Source organism: Myotis myotis, unplaced genomic scaffold, assembly GCF_014108235.1.
Source record: "Myotis myotis isolate mMyoMyo1 unplaced genomic scaffold, mMyoMyo1.p scaffold_m19_p_2, whole genome shotgun sequence".
Lineage (NCBI taxonomy): Eukaryota > Metazoa > Chordata > Mammalia > Chiroptera > Vespertilionidae > Myotis > Myotis myotis.
In genome coordinates, this window is record NW_023416324.1 from 217,292,424 (window position 1) to 217,304,966 (window position 12,543).

General features: G+C 56.3%; 1 protein-coding gene across 1 annotated transcript in view; it reads left to right on the forward strand.

The window, feature by feature from the left end:
• Positions 1 to 2,350: 2,350 nt before the first annotated feature.
• GRIK1 (glutamate ionotropic receptor kainate type subunit 1) overlaps positions 2,351 to 12,543 on the forward strand; it is a 119,971-nt gene continuing 109,778 nt past the window's right edge. The window contains exon 1 of the mRNA XM_036352717.1: positions 2,351 to 2,876. Coding sequence (XP_036208610.1) covers positions 2,705 to 2,876 — 172 coding nt within the window. The 5' untranslated portion in view covers positions 2,351 to 2,704. The remainder of the gene's footprint in view (positions 2,877 to 12,543) is intronic.

A 12,543-nucleotide genomic window follows, 5' to 3' on the forward strand; every position in this document is an offset into this window, starting at 1 on the left:
GATGGCACCCACATTCCTGCTGGGGGCAGGGCTGGGTACAGGGTCTCCCAGAAAGCAGGCGCTCACATACTCACGGAATAAACCGCAGAATAAATGGACAGATACACAGAGAGTCCACCCTTTTCTGCAGCAGGTCATACCTGTTCACACTGTCCTGACTCGGAAATGCTCCCCCCAAATAAGGTGAAATTACTCTTCCCCAATTTCCATGGAATATAGCATTTCTTATTTCCTCTCATTTAACTAACACGGCTAAGACTACTTTCATATTTATATCCTATAATAAAAGGGCAATACGCAAATAGACCAAACGGCGGAACAACTGGTTGCTATGACACACACGAACCACCAGGGGGCAGATGCTCAATGCAGGAGCTTCCCCTGGTGGTCAGTGTGCTCCCACAGGGGGAGCCCTGAACCAGGCACACAACTGGCAAGCTCAGTGGCAGTGGTGGGAGCCTCTCCCACCTCCGTGGCAGCACTAAGGATGTCCGATGGATGGCTAGTGGGCCTAAGCCGTCAGTCAGACATCCCCCGAGGGCTCCCAGACTGTGAGAGGGTGCAGGCCGGGCTGAGAGACACACCCCACTCCCCCCACCCAGTGCATGAAAATGTAATATGCTAAGTGTCTGGCTGAGTGGTCAGCCATTCAACCAATCAAAGCATAATATGCTAATGATATGCTAAGGCCGCTCAACTGCTCGCTATGACATGCACTGACCACCAGGGGGCAGAATCTCTGATCAGCTGGGGTCCAGCTGATCAGGACTGAGCCAGCCAAGCCGGATATGCCCTGGAGCACCCCCCACCCACAGTCCCTCCCCAGCTGACCAACCTCCCGCATCCCTCCCCAGCCCTGATTGTGCACCGGTGGGGTCCCTCAGCCTGGCCTGCACCTTCTCGCAACCCAGGACCCCTCGGGGGATGTCGGAGAGCCAGTTTCAGCCCCATCCCACAGGCCAGACTGAGGGACCCCACTGGTGCACAAATTTGTGCACCGGGCCTCTAGAGTGTGTGTGTGTGTGTGTGTGTGTATGTATATGTTTTTATTGATTTCAGAGAGAGGACAGGAGAGGGAGAGAGAGAAACATCAATGATGAGAATCATTAATCGGCTGCCTCCTGCACACCCCCTACAGCGGATCAGCCCCCCATCCTGGGCATGTGCCCTGACAGGAAATTGAACCATGACCTCCTGGTTCATTGGTTCATGCTCAAACACAGCCACACAAGCTGGGCTACTTTCTTTTAACCCAAGAACTCCTCAAATGTCTAAAGATAACCAACATGTGCCCCTTAAATCTTCTTGATCTCCTCAACCCTTACATAAGGTGCACCCCTAAATCCAGATCAACCCTCTTCTCTGTGGATTTCCTGTTTTGTCCGCTCTCCCCCAGAGTATCTGGAACTGGATGCCATACCTGAGGGATGAGCTGATAACTGGGAGATGAGCTGGTACCTGGGGATGAGCTGGTACCTGGGGATGGATGAGACTCCATCACTGTGGTTATCGCCTGCCTTGGAGGGTGGACGGTGCATTTTCCCACTAGTAAGTCAGTGGAAAGTCCCTGTCTGGTCCAACCCTGGGTAGTTGGATGGATGGGTTGGATGGATGGATGGATGGATGGATGGATGGACAATTGCATCTCAGACCTATTTTATAACAGTCTCCTCTTCTAGGCTCATGTGTGTGTGGACATGTTCTGGCTTTTCTGATGGACTGACTCATGTCGGTCCTCCTGCAAGTCTTACTTAGGGAAATCCTGGACGTCAGTGCAGAGGCTGCGGGCAGGTCAGTGGATCTGGGCACCGAGCTCCCAGAGACTAAGCGGGACATCAAAGGCGGCGATTCCCCGGGAAGTGTCCTTGTCCTCGACAGAGAACAGCCTCCAAACCTACATTCAGAAATAGCCGGTCCCTGGCGACTGCAGGAGGGAAGGGAGCGGAGCAATGCGGGGAGGAGCGCGGCCGGGCGCCTGTCCGGCCACGTGGGTCCCGGAACAGTCCAGGTCCGGGGTTCGGTGGGGGGGCGGGGTCCGGGCCGGGTCCTGCCTGGTCCGGATCCGAATGGAGGGAGTGCCCGGATGCCTGAACCGGTTCCCCGCCTGCTCATCCTGGCAGCGAGGCGGGCGCTCGCCCTGCTGGGAACAGAGGCGCCAGCAGGCGGGGCTCCATCCAGCGCTGGGCGGGCGGCCCCCAGTCGGAGGCGCCCAGGACCCCACGGGCGCGGGGACGTCACCCGGGAGCCCCGCCCCTCGCCGCTCGCGAGTTTCCCATAAAAGCAGCTCCAAGTTGGGGCTCAGGACGCCGGGGTGCAGGAGGCTGTGCACGCCTGAGTGCGGGGGTCACTGCGGGCGGGAAGGCGGGGCGGGGAGCCCAGCGGCTGGGACCCCACTACCTGCTGGGGCGCCCCGCGCCTCCTCACCCCCAGCCCCTCCGCGTGCAGCCGCCGGACCCACGGGAGACCCGCTGCCCAGCGCACAGGCGGCAACTTTCCCCCGGATCTGGGCTCCGGCTCTGCGCTGGGCAGCGGGGGGCGCCAACCCGCCGGCCGGGGACCGAAGTCGGGGTGCAAGGCGATGGGCTAGCGCGGAGGCCAGAGCCGGGCGCCCGCGCCCCCCGCGTCCCCGCTCCCCACGCGCGGGCTCCCGCTCCGACCGCGGGCAGCGCGGGGCGCAGACGCCGAGCCTCGGAGCCCCCGGAGCATGAGGCGGCCCCGGCCCCGCTGCGCGTCGCGCGTGAGCCGAGCGGCTGGGAAGATGGGGCGCCGCGTGGCCCCCCGGCAGCCCGGGCTCCGGACCGGGGACCCCGGCCGCGCGCTGCTGTGTGTCCTGTGCGCGCTGCTCCCGCCGGCGGCCCCACAGGCGCTGCGCATCGGTGAGTGGGGCCGGGGGCCGGGGGGCCGGGGGCCGGGGGCCGGGGGGCGGGGGGCGGGAGGGGGCAGCGCCCGCGGGTGGGAAGGGGGAGCCGCGCGTCCCCGCTCCGCGCTCCCCGCCGCCGGGCACCGGTGACGGGGTGACGGGCTTTCCCCGGGGCTCCGGGTGCGGGGGGTGGGGGGGTTGGGGGGGTTGCAGGGCTCCCCGCTCCGCCAGGGGGTCTTGGCTGCAGCCCGGGGCGGGGCGGGGCGGGGCGGGGCGGGGAGAAAGCTCTCCCCGCGCTTTGCCTGCATCGCCGCTCCCCCCTCACCGCGCCCCCACCCTGGTCCCGTGCGTAGCCCTGGTCGCTGGCCACGGGTCTGGTCCGCGGGTCTGGTCCGCAGGCGCCCCGATCTGGGTAGAAGAGGGGCCCACAGGGGTCTGGGGTTCCCACACTCTGCCCGCCGCCCTCCAAGTTTCCTCCCGCAGGGCGTCCCGGAGCCGGAGCTTCCCCAGCAGCACAGGCTGAGGCGCCCTCCCCTCCGGCTGAGGGCCCCGGACTCGGAGGGGGTCCGAGGCACCAGCACCAAGTGCCGGCTGTGCTCCCCAGTCTGTCCTGTGGCTGAGCTGATGGTCGGAATGGGGGGACCTGCTGGGTCTGGACTTCCCTTGGGGTGGAGGGAGGGGTGGGGAGGGAGTAGAAAGGGGGGACACAGGGAAGACAGGGAGCGGCAGGTGTGGGCATTGGGCAGGTGTGGGCATTGGGAAGGTGTGGGCACCAGGCAGGTGTGGGCATTGGGAAGGTGTGAGCACCAAGCAGGTGTGGGCATTGGGAAGGTGTGGGCATTGGGAAGGTGTGGGCACCAGGCAGGTGTGGGCATTGGGAAGGTGTGAGCACCAGGCAGGTGTGGGCACTGGGCAGGTGTGGGCATTGGGAAGGTGTGGGCATGGGGAAGGTGTGGGCATTGGGCAGGTGTGGGCATTGGGAAGGTGTGGGCATTGGGCAGGTGTGGGCATTGGGAAGGTGTGGGCATTGGGAAGGTGTGGGCACTGGGCAGGTGTGGGCATTGGGCTGGTGTGGGCACTGGGCAGGTGTGGGCACTGGGCAGGTGTGGGCATTGGGCAGGTGTGGGCACCGGGCACCCACATGTAGGGACAGACCCAGGTCTGGTTGGCAGCCGCCCTGAGGGTGCCGGGGAAGCTGTTTGGGCTGAGAAAGCTCTTCCCTCCCATGAGGTTCCTCCAAACCAAACCTGCCTCTTCCCTGAGTCTGTTCATCCTCCTCCTCCTCCTGCCGCCTGTGCTCTCAGAGATGGAGCCACAGGGAGTGCGAACCCCAGTCTCCAGCCTCTCCAGCTCCACCCCCCACCGGGCAGCTCCCAGCCCCACGCCTCCCGGGACCCCAGGGGATGTGCCAGGGCCCAGGGAAGGTGCTGGACCTGCCGGAGCGCCTCTGCTCAGCCAGCCCCCAAGCGGCTGAGGCTTCTCAGTAACTTTCCCAGGTCTGACCGGCCATGAGCAAACCTCGGTGCAAACATTCAGGCCTGGTCCTCCTAACGGAACGAACACGCCAGGTTCTTACAAACAGGTGACTGCCATGAAGTGTGTTTTCTCAGGGAAAGAAAGATCCCGACACAGACGCCCCTACAGACGCCTTTCCTAGGCTATGGATCGCGATAATGTGCGTTTGATGGGGAACTCAGACGATTGGGTAACTCAGCAATTGGGTAATTCCGACAGCCTTTTAAGAGAGTCCCGATGTATTCCGTTTACAAAGGGAAAAGGGAAAAGAAGCTCCACTCATAGCTGACAGCCTTCACCGTGGATGGGCGGTGGAGTGGTGCCTCCAGCCCTCCCTGCACAGGGAGCTTAAGGTGGCTTTCCCTCCCCCACACCCCAGGTCTAAAGGGATCCCCGAGGGTGGAGAAATGGTTCAGGATGTGTCTGCTCTCAGATGTGATGCTTGGCCAGGCTCCAGGCCTCACACCCATCCACGCAGACACGGTTTTCAAAGTGGGAAGAGCCTTACAGCAGACGCTAGAGATGACGAGACGGCCTTTTCAGCGAGAGCCGGAGGCACAAAGCACGAGGGCCTGGCCTGGCGGGCACCCCGCCCGCACACCTAGGACCAGGCTCACTTTTCATGGCATCTCAGCGCCATGGAAACCAGCGCTAGTGGAGGGAGGCCTGCCTCTCTACAGTGTGTTCCGTCAGTTAAGTCCAACACCAAACACGGAATATGACATGAGATGGGGAACCAAGCATGTGGGGTGTGTGTGTGTGTGTGTGTGTGTGTGTGTGTGTGTGTGTAGGGAAGGAAAGAGAAGGATCCCTGCATCTTTATCATCTCTTCTCTCTCCTTCTCTTTCCAACAAACGACCAACCAACCAGCCGACCGGGGCTCCTGATGGCTCCTGTGAGCATTTTGCAGAAGGTCCCTGAGGTGCAGGCGGGCGGGGGCGGGCACTTCGCCCAGCACTTCTGCAGGGAGGCACCCCAGTGCCCGGGCCGGTGATTGCTCATCTGCTTTGCTCGCCAGGGTGTCGCTTACACTGCGGCTGCTGGGGACAGTGAGGAAGGTGCTAACGCTAAGACCAAGTTCGCGCGCCCTGAGCACAGGGAGGCCCTGAGTGTGTGCAGCCGTGGCGCCCACTCGGACGCTGCGGGTCTGCTCAAGTTCATCGTCTTACAGAGTCGGCGCCTGAAGAGGGTCTGTGGGTGGGGGGTGCGCTAAGGTGACTCCCACACCCCAAAGGGTCCCCAGCAGCTGCACGGAGGAGAGATACGGCCCCTCCTGTCTACAGGATGCCGAGGTCATTCCTGTCACGCCGGCTACCCCAGTGCATGTGAACAACCAGTAATGTCTCACACACACACACACACACACACACACACACACACACACAACTGCGTCTCACAGTCACAGGCATCCTCCTCATGGCCACACAGCCTGTACCTGGCAGAGCAGGTCTGGGGGACCTTTGCCCCCCGCCATCACTGGGGAAAAGAAGAACAATTCCACGTGCGTACGCAATTCCTGGGGCAGATATGCCATGCTTCTAACAGCAGCAGCAGCAGAGAGGCCTGTCTACAGGGTGCTGTTCCTGCGTCATCTCCAACCGCACAGCCACAGCGGTGCTGTCGCTGCAGAGACTTGAGAGCTGAGTGGTGGGTAGGCAGCTGTCAGCCGCGATTTGTTGTCAGAAAGCAGAGGTTTGCGTCCATCTCTCAGACTTACCAGACACGTGTCTCGTAGACCAGGCCTGTGCTTTGCGCCTGAAACATTGACTAAGACAATTGCACCCGGACAATTGGTGAGAGTACGTGCAATGGACTGTGAGGCGGCTTTGCACAGAACAGGAGTAAATCGGCCACGTTATCCCTTGAACAGCACGGGTTAAACTGCACGGGCCGCTTACTCAGATAGTTATCGGTAAACACCGACACTGGTTCTAATCCGCAGCGGGGAGTCCCTGGATGCGAGGACAGGCCGTCTGCATTGACTTACACCGTCTCACGTAAGGGACTTGGGCCTGCCTGGGTTTGGGTCTCTGTGGGGGGCCTGGGAGAGTCCTGGGCGGATGCTCAGGGGCAGCTGAGTTTTCGGGGAGTCGGAAGGTGTACGTGGATTTTCAGTGCGCGGTGGTCATTGTGCGTAACCCACCGGGGGTCGTCGTCCGTCACCGCCCGCATTGTTCAAGAGTCAACTTGCTTCGTTGTCGTTTTGTTTTTACTTTTTAAAAACTACTGACGTTTTCTCTCTGGACGGGGACGTAGCAGGTGAGGTGGTGTCTTCCTAAGGCATTTAGTATTTCTGAGCCCAGTCTCTTCTTCTGTGAGCCAGCAGCGATCGCCTCTGCTTTTGTGAGTTGCCGGGGAGGACCCAATGACCTAATTTTTGTATTTGCAACCAAAACAATAAATAAATACGTGGCCACTGTGTAAGCCAACACAGCGTATACAGAGAAACGCGGTGGGAATTTACGCGTCGTGGGAGGATAAAGGGCAATGTAGTTACCCAGAGGCCTTTATTTCCCTGAGGGAGGCCGAGGTCTTTCACGTCAGTTACCAAGTTGTCTGTAGCGTCATTTTTGAATATTTAACCCTAAGGACCCCCCACGTTCCAAGGCATGTTTACTACACGTCTGCCTATAGTTTTGCTTTAATCGCCGAATCCTTTCATCATCTTAATGTTGGTTCTTCACTCTGCAAACCTGTGCCAAGGCCTGGTTCGCCTGCCAGGAGCCACACCACACACACGTGCAGACGAAGACCGCACACAGGGCAGGCGATGACACACACACCGGCCCCTCCCTGCGGTTTCCCTTCCGCCGACTGACCGTCTATGTTCCTCCCAAAACTCTTCACCCGGCCTTCCACGCAGGCACTTCCTAGTTATGTATTTGTGTATTTATTGGTTTGTTTATTTTTAATCCTCACCTGAGGATATTTTCCCATTGATTTTAGGGAGAGTGGGAGAGAGGGAAAGACAGAGAGAAACATCGATGTGAGAGAAACACATCGATTGGTCGCCTCCTGCACGAGCCCCGACCAGGGCCCCAGGCTGGGAGGAGCCTGCAACCGAGATACCTGCCCTTGACCGGAATTGAACCCGGGACCCTTCGGTCCACAGGCTGACGAGCCAAACCGGCCAGGGCTGACACTTCTTATTTTTTTACTCCAAATATCACTCTCAGGGGGTTTTAGCTCATCTTCTGCTGCTGATTCCTCCCATCACCGCGTGGTCGGCGTAGAATAGCCCAAGCCCCTCGGGCGTGGAGGTCGCAGGTGGTCCCGGCTTCCAGCCTCGGTCTGAACAGACGAGTTTGGCCCGAGTGCGCTCATCCCGAGACGGCGTCTTGGCCGTCACTCCACGGGCCGTTGAAAATCCGGAGCGAAGCCGGCAGCTGGATGAAAGGGGCCGAGTGCCTGGCTGGTGCTAGCATTTTTCTCCAAGTGACAGGCTTCTTGCCTCGTTGCTTTATCTGCATAATTCAGCTTTTTCTAGAACAGCTACGCCGCAGGCCTGATGCACCCTGTGAGCTGTAAGACCAGGTTCCCGCACCCACACATCAGAGCGGCTGCTACTTTTCCTGCCGGTTTCGATCCCCCTTTTCATTGCGAAGCCCACACCTGAGTGGCTTTGCCCAAGTTCAAGGGCTGAGTGAGCGGAAATGCTGGAACCTGAAGGTAGCTGCGCCCGTCCCTCGTTCCGTCTCCTGGCGTGAGCCTGGGCTGTGTTGTGTGTGGACTCGTGTTTGCACGAGGCTGGAGTCACAGGTAGGAGGAAGGAGCTGCTGCTGTCAGTCACGCGGGGTAGCTCACAGGTACAGTGCGTGTGGCTGCGCTGGAGCACCTGTTAGGCAATCGGCACCCAGGGCGGTGGATACGAGCTTTGGACGCGACAGTGTCTCTGAGACGAGGCTAAAGGAAGGCGGTCGTGGAGGGGCTGCCGCAGACATGCTGTTGTTAACCAGTTTGTCCATCTGCCAGGAAGGCTGGGACGGGGGCGGGGGGGGAGGGGGGGCAGCATGGAGAGGGTGGAGCTGGTGGTGAGGCCTCTCCGGTCGCTGGGCTGTGATTACTGTCTAATACAGACAAGGTCGTCGGTGTCAACACGTTTTCCAAAGTTGTTTTGACTGGAAGCGAGCAAGATGGGGAGCTGTACGTCGGTGGGAATCAGCGTTCTGCCTTTTCTAATGGACTGACCTTGAGATGATCACTGTGTTGTGTGTGTGTGTGTGTGTGTGTGTGTGTGTGTGAGAGAGAGAGAGAGAGAGAGAGAGAGAGAGAGAGAGAGAGAGAGGTGTTAGCTGTAGAAGAAGCAATGCAGGAGGAACTGTGAGAGCTTCTGTGGAACGCATGGCCCGTGTAGAGCCTACGGAGGCACCTCCCTCTCTCTCTCTCTCTCTGTTAATGAGCAGGAAGGAGTGTCATGCTTTCGAAGAGTTTGTTTTTCGGCTCAAGCCAGTGAGGGCGATGTTTTCCCCCAGAGTCTCGTGAGGCAAGTTTGTACGTTAAAGGCTCTTGTCATTCTCAGTAAACGAACCAGTTTCTTTTGTTTAATCCAGTAACTTCCAACCCGTGGCCACAAGAATTGTGAAAACGTGCAACACCTGACCATTTAGTCAGGGCGCCGGCCTCTCCTCCCCGAGATGGTCCGGTCAGCAAATGACCACAGGCAGCACAGCCATAGCCGACTGGTGCGAATGAGTCAAAATTATGCCGACTTTTTAATTAGATTGTGGGGAAAAATCACATTTTTTGGTGTGCTCTCTCTCAATATCTGTCTCTCTCTGTCGCTTTCTCTCAATATCTCTCTCTGTCTCTCTCTCTCTCTCTCTCTCTCTCTCTCTCACACACACACACACACACACACACACAATCAGTCATTAGCTTATGTGCCACGAGGTGAGAAAGGTTGGCAGTTGCTGGTTTGATCCATTATCTCCCGACGTTGGATGCTCAGAGGACTCTAACTGGAATCACAGCGATGAATGTCCCCCGGACTCCCGCCCCTGGGAACACGCTGAGGATACACTGGCCTGTAGAACCGTGGGAATTTCCACACTCGGGTGAGAACGCACGTGGCCGCATCCGACGGCTTCCTCAGCCCCATCAGGCCCTGCCCTCCCTCCCCGCCAGAGCTTTCGCATAAAAAGCTCCAAGAGTAGACGTCCCTGTTCCCATGTGCTCATGTTCTCCACGAGGCAGGAAACCTTCCCCAAACCGCACGGCCTGTCCGAAAGTTATCATTTTCACCAGCTGGCGACCTGGCGGAGGCATGTTCCTGGTGCCTTCCCCTCCCCTAGCCGTACGTGTTAACATTGTTTTAAAGGGGAAACTAGATTAGATGTGTAGTGTATTTTCCAGGAATATATTTTGTAGAAAGTTAAAGGTCTACCTATGCTTAAACGTTCAACCTACTCATTTATTTTTTTAAATGCATATCTGATTTTTTTCGATGATAAATGTTCATAGAGAAATGGAAGGATTTCAGTTAAAGGGGACGCATGCCAGTTGCATAAACCCCGTAAGTTCATGGTCCCGAGATGAAGTTGTCAAACCGAATTGCAAAAACCTATCGTCTTATCACACCAGCACTATAATATTAGTGATAACAAGTTTATTGGAAAAATGGTTTATCCTGGAGGGGAAAACAAAGCCAGTGAAGAGACAAAAATATTTGATTTTGTATTTATGTTATTTGTGAACTAAGAAAATTTAAAAATTGGGAATATCTTTCCCAAGTCAGTTGGACCATATTTCACTCCTTTCTCTTTTTGTTCTTATTAAATAAGGTGTTTTCTAAAGCATATACTTTTTAAAATAATTCTTTATTGTGGAAAGTATTACATATGTCCCCTTATTCTCCCCATTGACCCCCTCCAGCCCCCCCACAGGCCCTCACCACCCCCCTGTCTGTGTCCGTGGGTCGTGCACACATGCACACAAGGTCTTTGGTTGATCACCTCCCACCCAGCCACCCTCCCCACCTTCCCTCTGAGATTCTGCACTCTGTTCCATGCTTCCATGTCTCTGGATCCACTCCGTTCATCAGTTTATTTTGTTCATTAGATTCCACATATAAGTGAGATCCTGTGATACTTGCCTTTCTCTGACTGGCTTATTTCACTCAGCATGATGCTCTCCAGGCCCCTCCGTGCTGTCTCAAAGGGTAAGAGGTCCTTCTCTTTTACTGCTGCCTAGTATTCCATGGTGTGAATGTACCACAGCCTTCTTATCCACTCATCTACTGAAGGGCGCTTGGGCTGTGTCCAGATCGTAGCTATTGTAAATTGTGCTGCTATGAACATAGGGGTGCACACATTCTTTCTGATTGGTGCTTCGGGTTTCTTGGGATATATTCCTAGAAGTGGGATCACTGGGTCAAATGGCAGTTTCATATTTAATTTTTTGAGGAAGCTCCATACTGTTCTTCACAGTGACTGCACCAGTCTGCATTCCCACCAGCAGTGCATGGGGGTTCCTTTTTCTCCGCACCCTCGCCAGCACTTGTTGTTGGTTGATTTGTTGATGGCAGCCATTCTGACAGGTGTGAGGTGATACCTCATTGTCGTTTTAATTTGCATCTCTTGGATGGTCAGGGACTTTGAGCATGTTTTCATATGTCCCTTGGCCATCTGTATGTCCTCTTTGGAAAGGTGTCTATTTAGGTCCTTTGCCCATTTTTTTTATTGGATTGTCTGTCTTCCTTCTGTTAAGTTGTATGAGTTCCTTATGTATTTTGGATATTAGCTCTTTATCAGATGTATCTTTGCCAAATATGTGCTCCCATGGAGTGGGCTCTCTTCGTTTGTTGACGGTTTCTTTTGCTGTGCAGACGGCTCTATTTTCATGTGGTCCCGAAAGCATGTACTTTTGTATGGTGCCGTTCACACATTTATTAAATACACGGTAAGACGAGTTACAAGGTGGAATGAAGACGCAATGGCATTGACTGCAGGGAGAGTAAACGCCTAAGGGCCACAGCCAACCACCTGGAAACGCAAGCGCAAGAGACAATCCCGCAAACACGGCCTTTGACTCTAAATTCTGTTTTTAAAATGTATTTTTATTGATTTCAGAGAGGAAGGGAGAGGGAGGTAGAGAAACATCAATGATGAGAGAGAATCGTTGATTGGCTGCCTCCTGCACGCCCCCCACTGGGAATCGACTGCCTCCTGCACGCCCCCCATAGGCCCTGACCGGGAATCGAATCGTGGCCTCCTGGTTCAGAGGTTGACACTTAACTACTGAGCTACCTGGCTGGGCTGGCTCTCTAAGTTCTTTAGCCTCCTATTCGGTGCTGGTTGACGGACTAAATGCACCTGAGGCGTCGCCCGTCTCCCGTGTTTTGATGAATGAGCGGTTTACCGTCATCCTGACAGGGAAGCAAAACACAAAATGAAACAGCACAGGGGCCTGTCCGCGCTCCTTAGATTTCTACTGAATCATGTTTCGGGAGGAACTCAAACACTGACTTTAAAGCAGCCTCGTGTGTGTCTGTTCTTAGTTAATAGAAATACGGAGATTCACTGTTCTTTCTGCCTTCGGTGATCCATCTGGAGACGACGGTTCACATCCACCCACTGTTTTCCTTAAAGAGGAAAATTAAAATGGACTATTTGTTGCACTAAGCAAGTTCACACGTCTCGGCTGTGTTAAGGCAACGCATCTATTTTATGTGACGGATGACAGCTCACCCCCAAGTGGGTTACTCGACACATTAACTTCCTGGGTGTGTCAGCTGAGGGGGCTGGAGACGCCGCGGTGGCAGAGGGCCCCCTCCCCGCACCTGGGTGCCGAGAGAAACGGGGACAATCTGGGGCTGATGCAGGAGCATGAGGACGGCCCCGGAGCGTCTCCGGTGTCCGGGAAGGAAGGAAGGTCTGGCAAAGGGGGAGTTACAGGGACCCAGCCGCCAAGCCCTGCCGACGCCGCACGGGAGACGTCGGAGCAATAACATTGTTAGCAGTAAACCTACGGCCGGGTTGCTCAGTGGTTGGGGGTCAACCTAAGAACCAGGAGGTCAGGGTTCAATTCCCAGTCAGGGCCCAGGCCTGGGTTGCAGGCTCCATCCCCAGTAGGAGGCGTGCAGGAGGCAGCTGGTCCATGATTCTCTCTCATCATGGATGTTTCTCTGTCTCTCTCCCTTCCTCTTTGAAATATAAATATATATATGAACT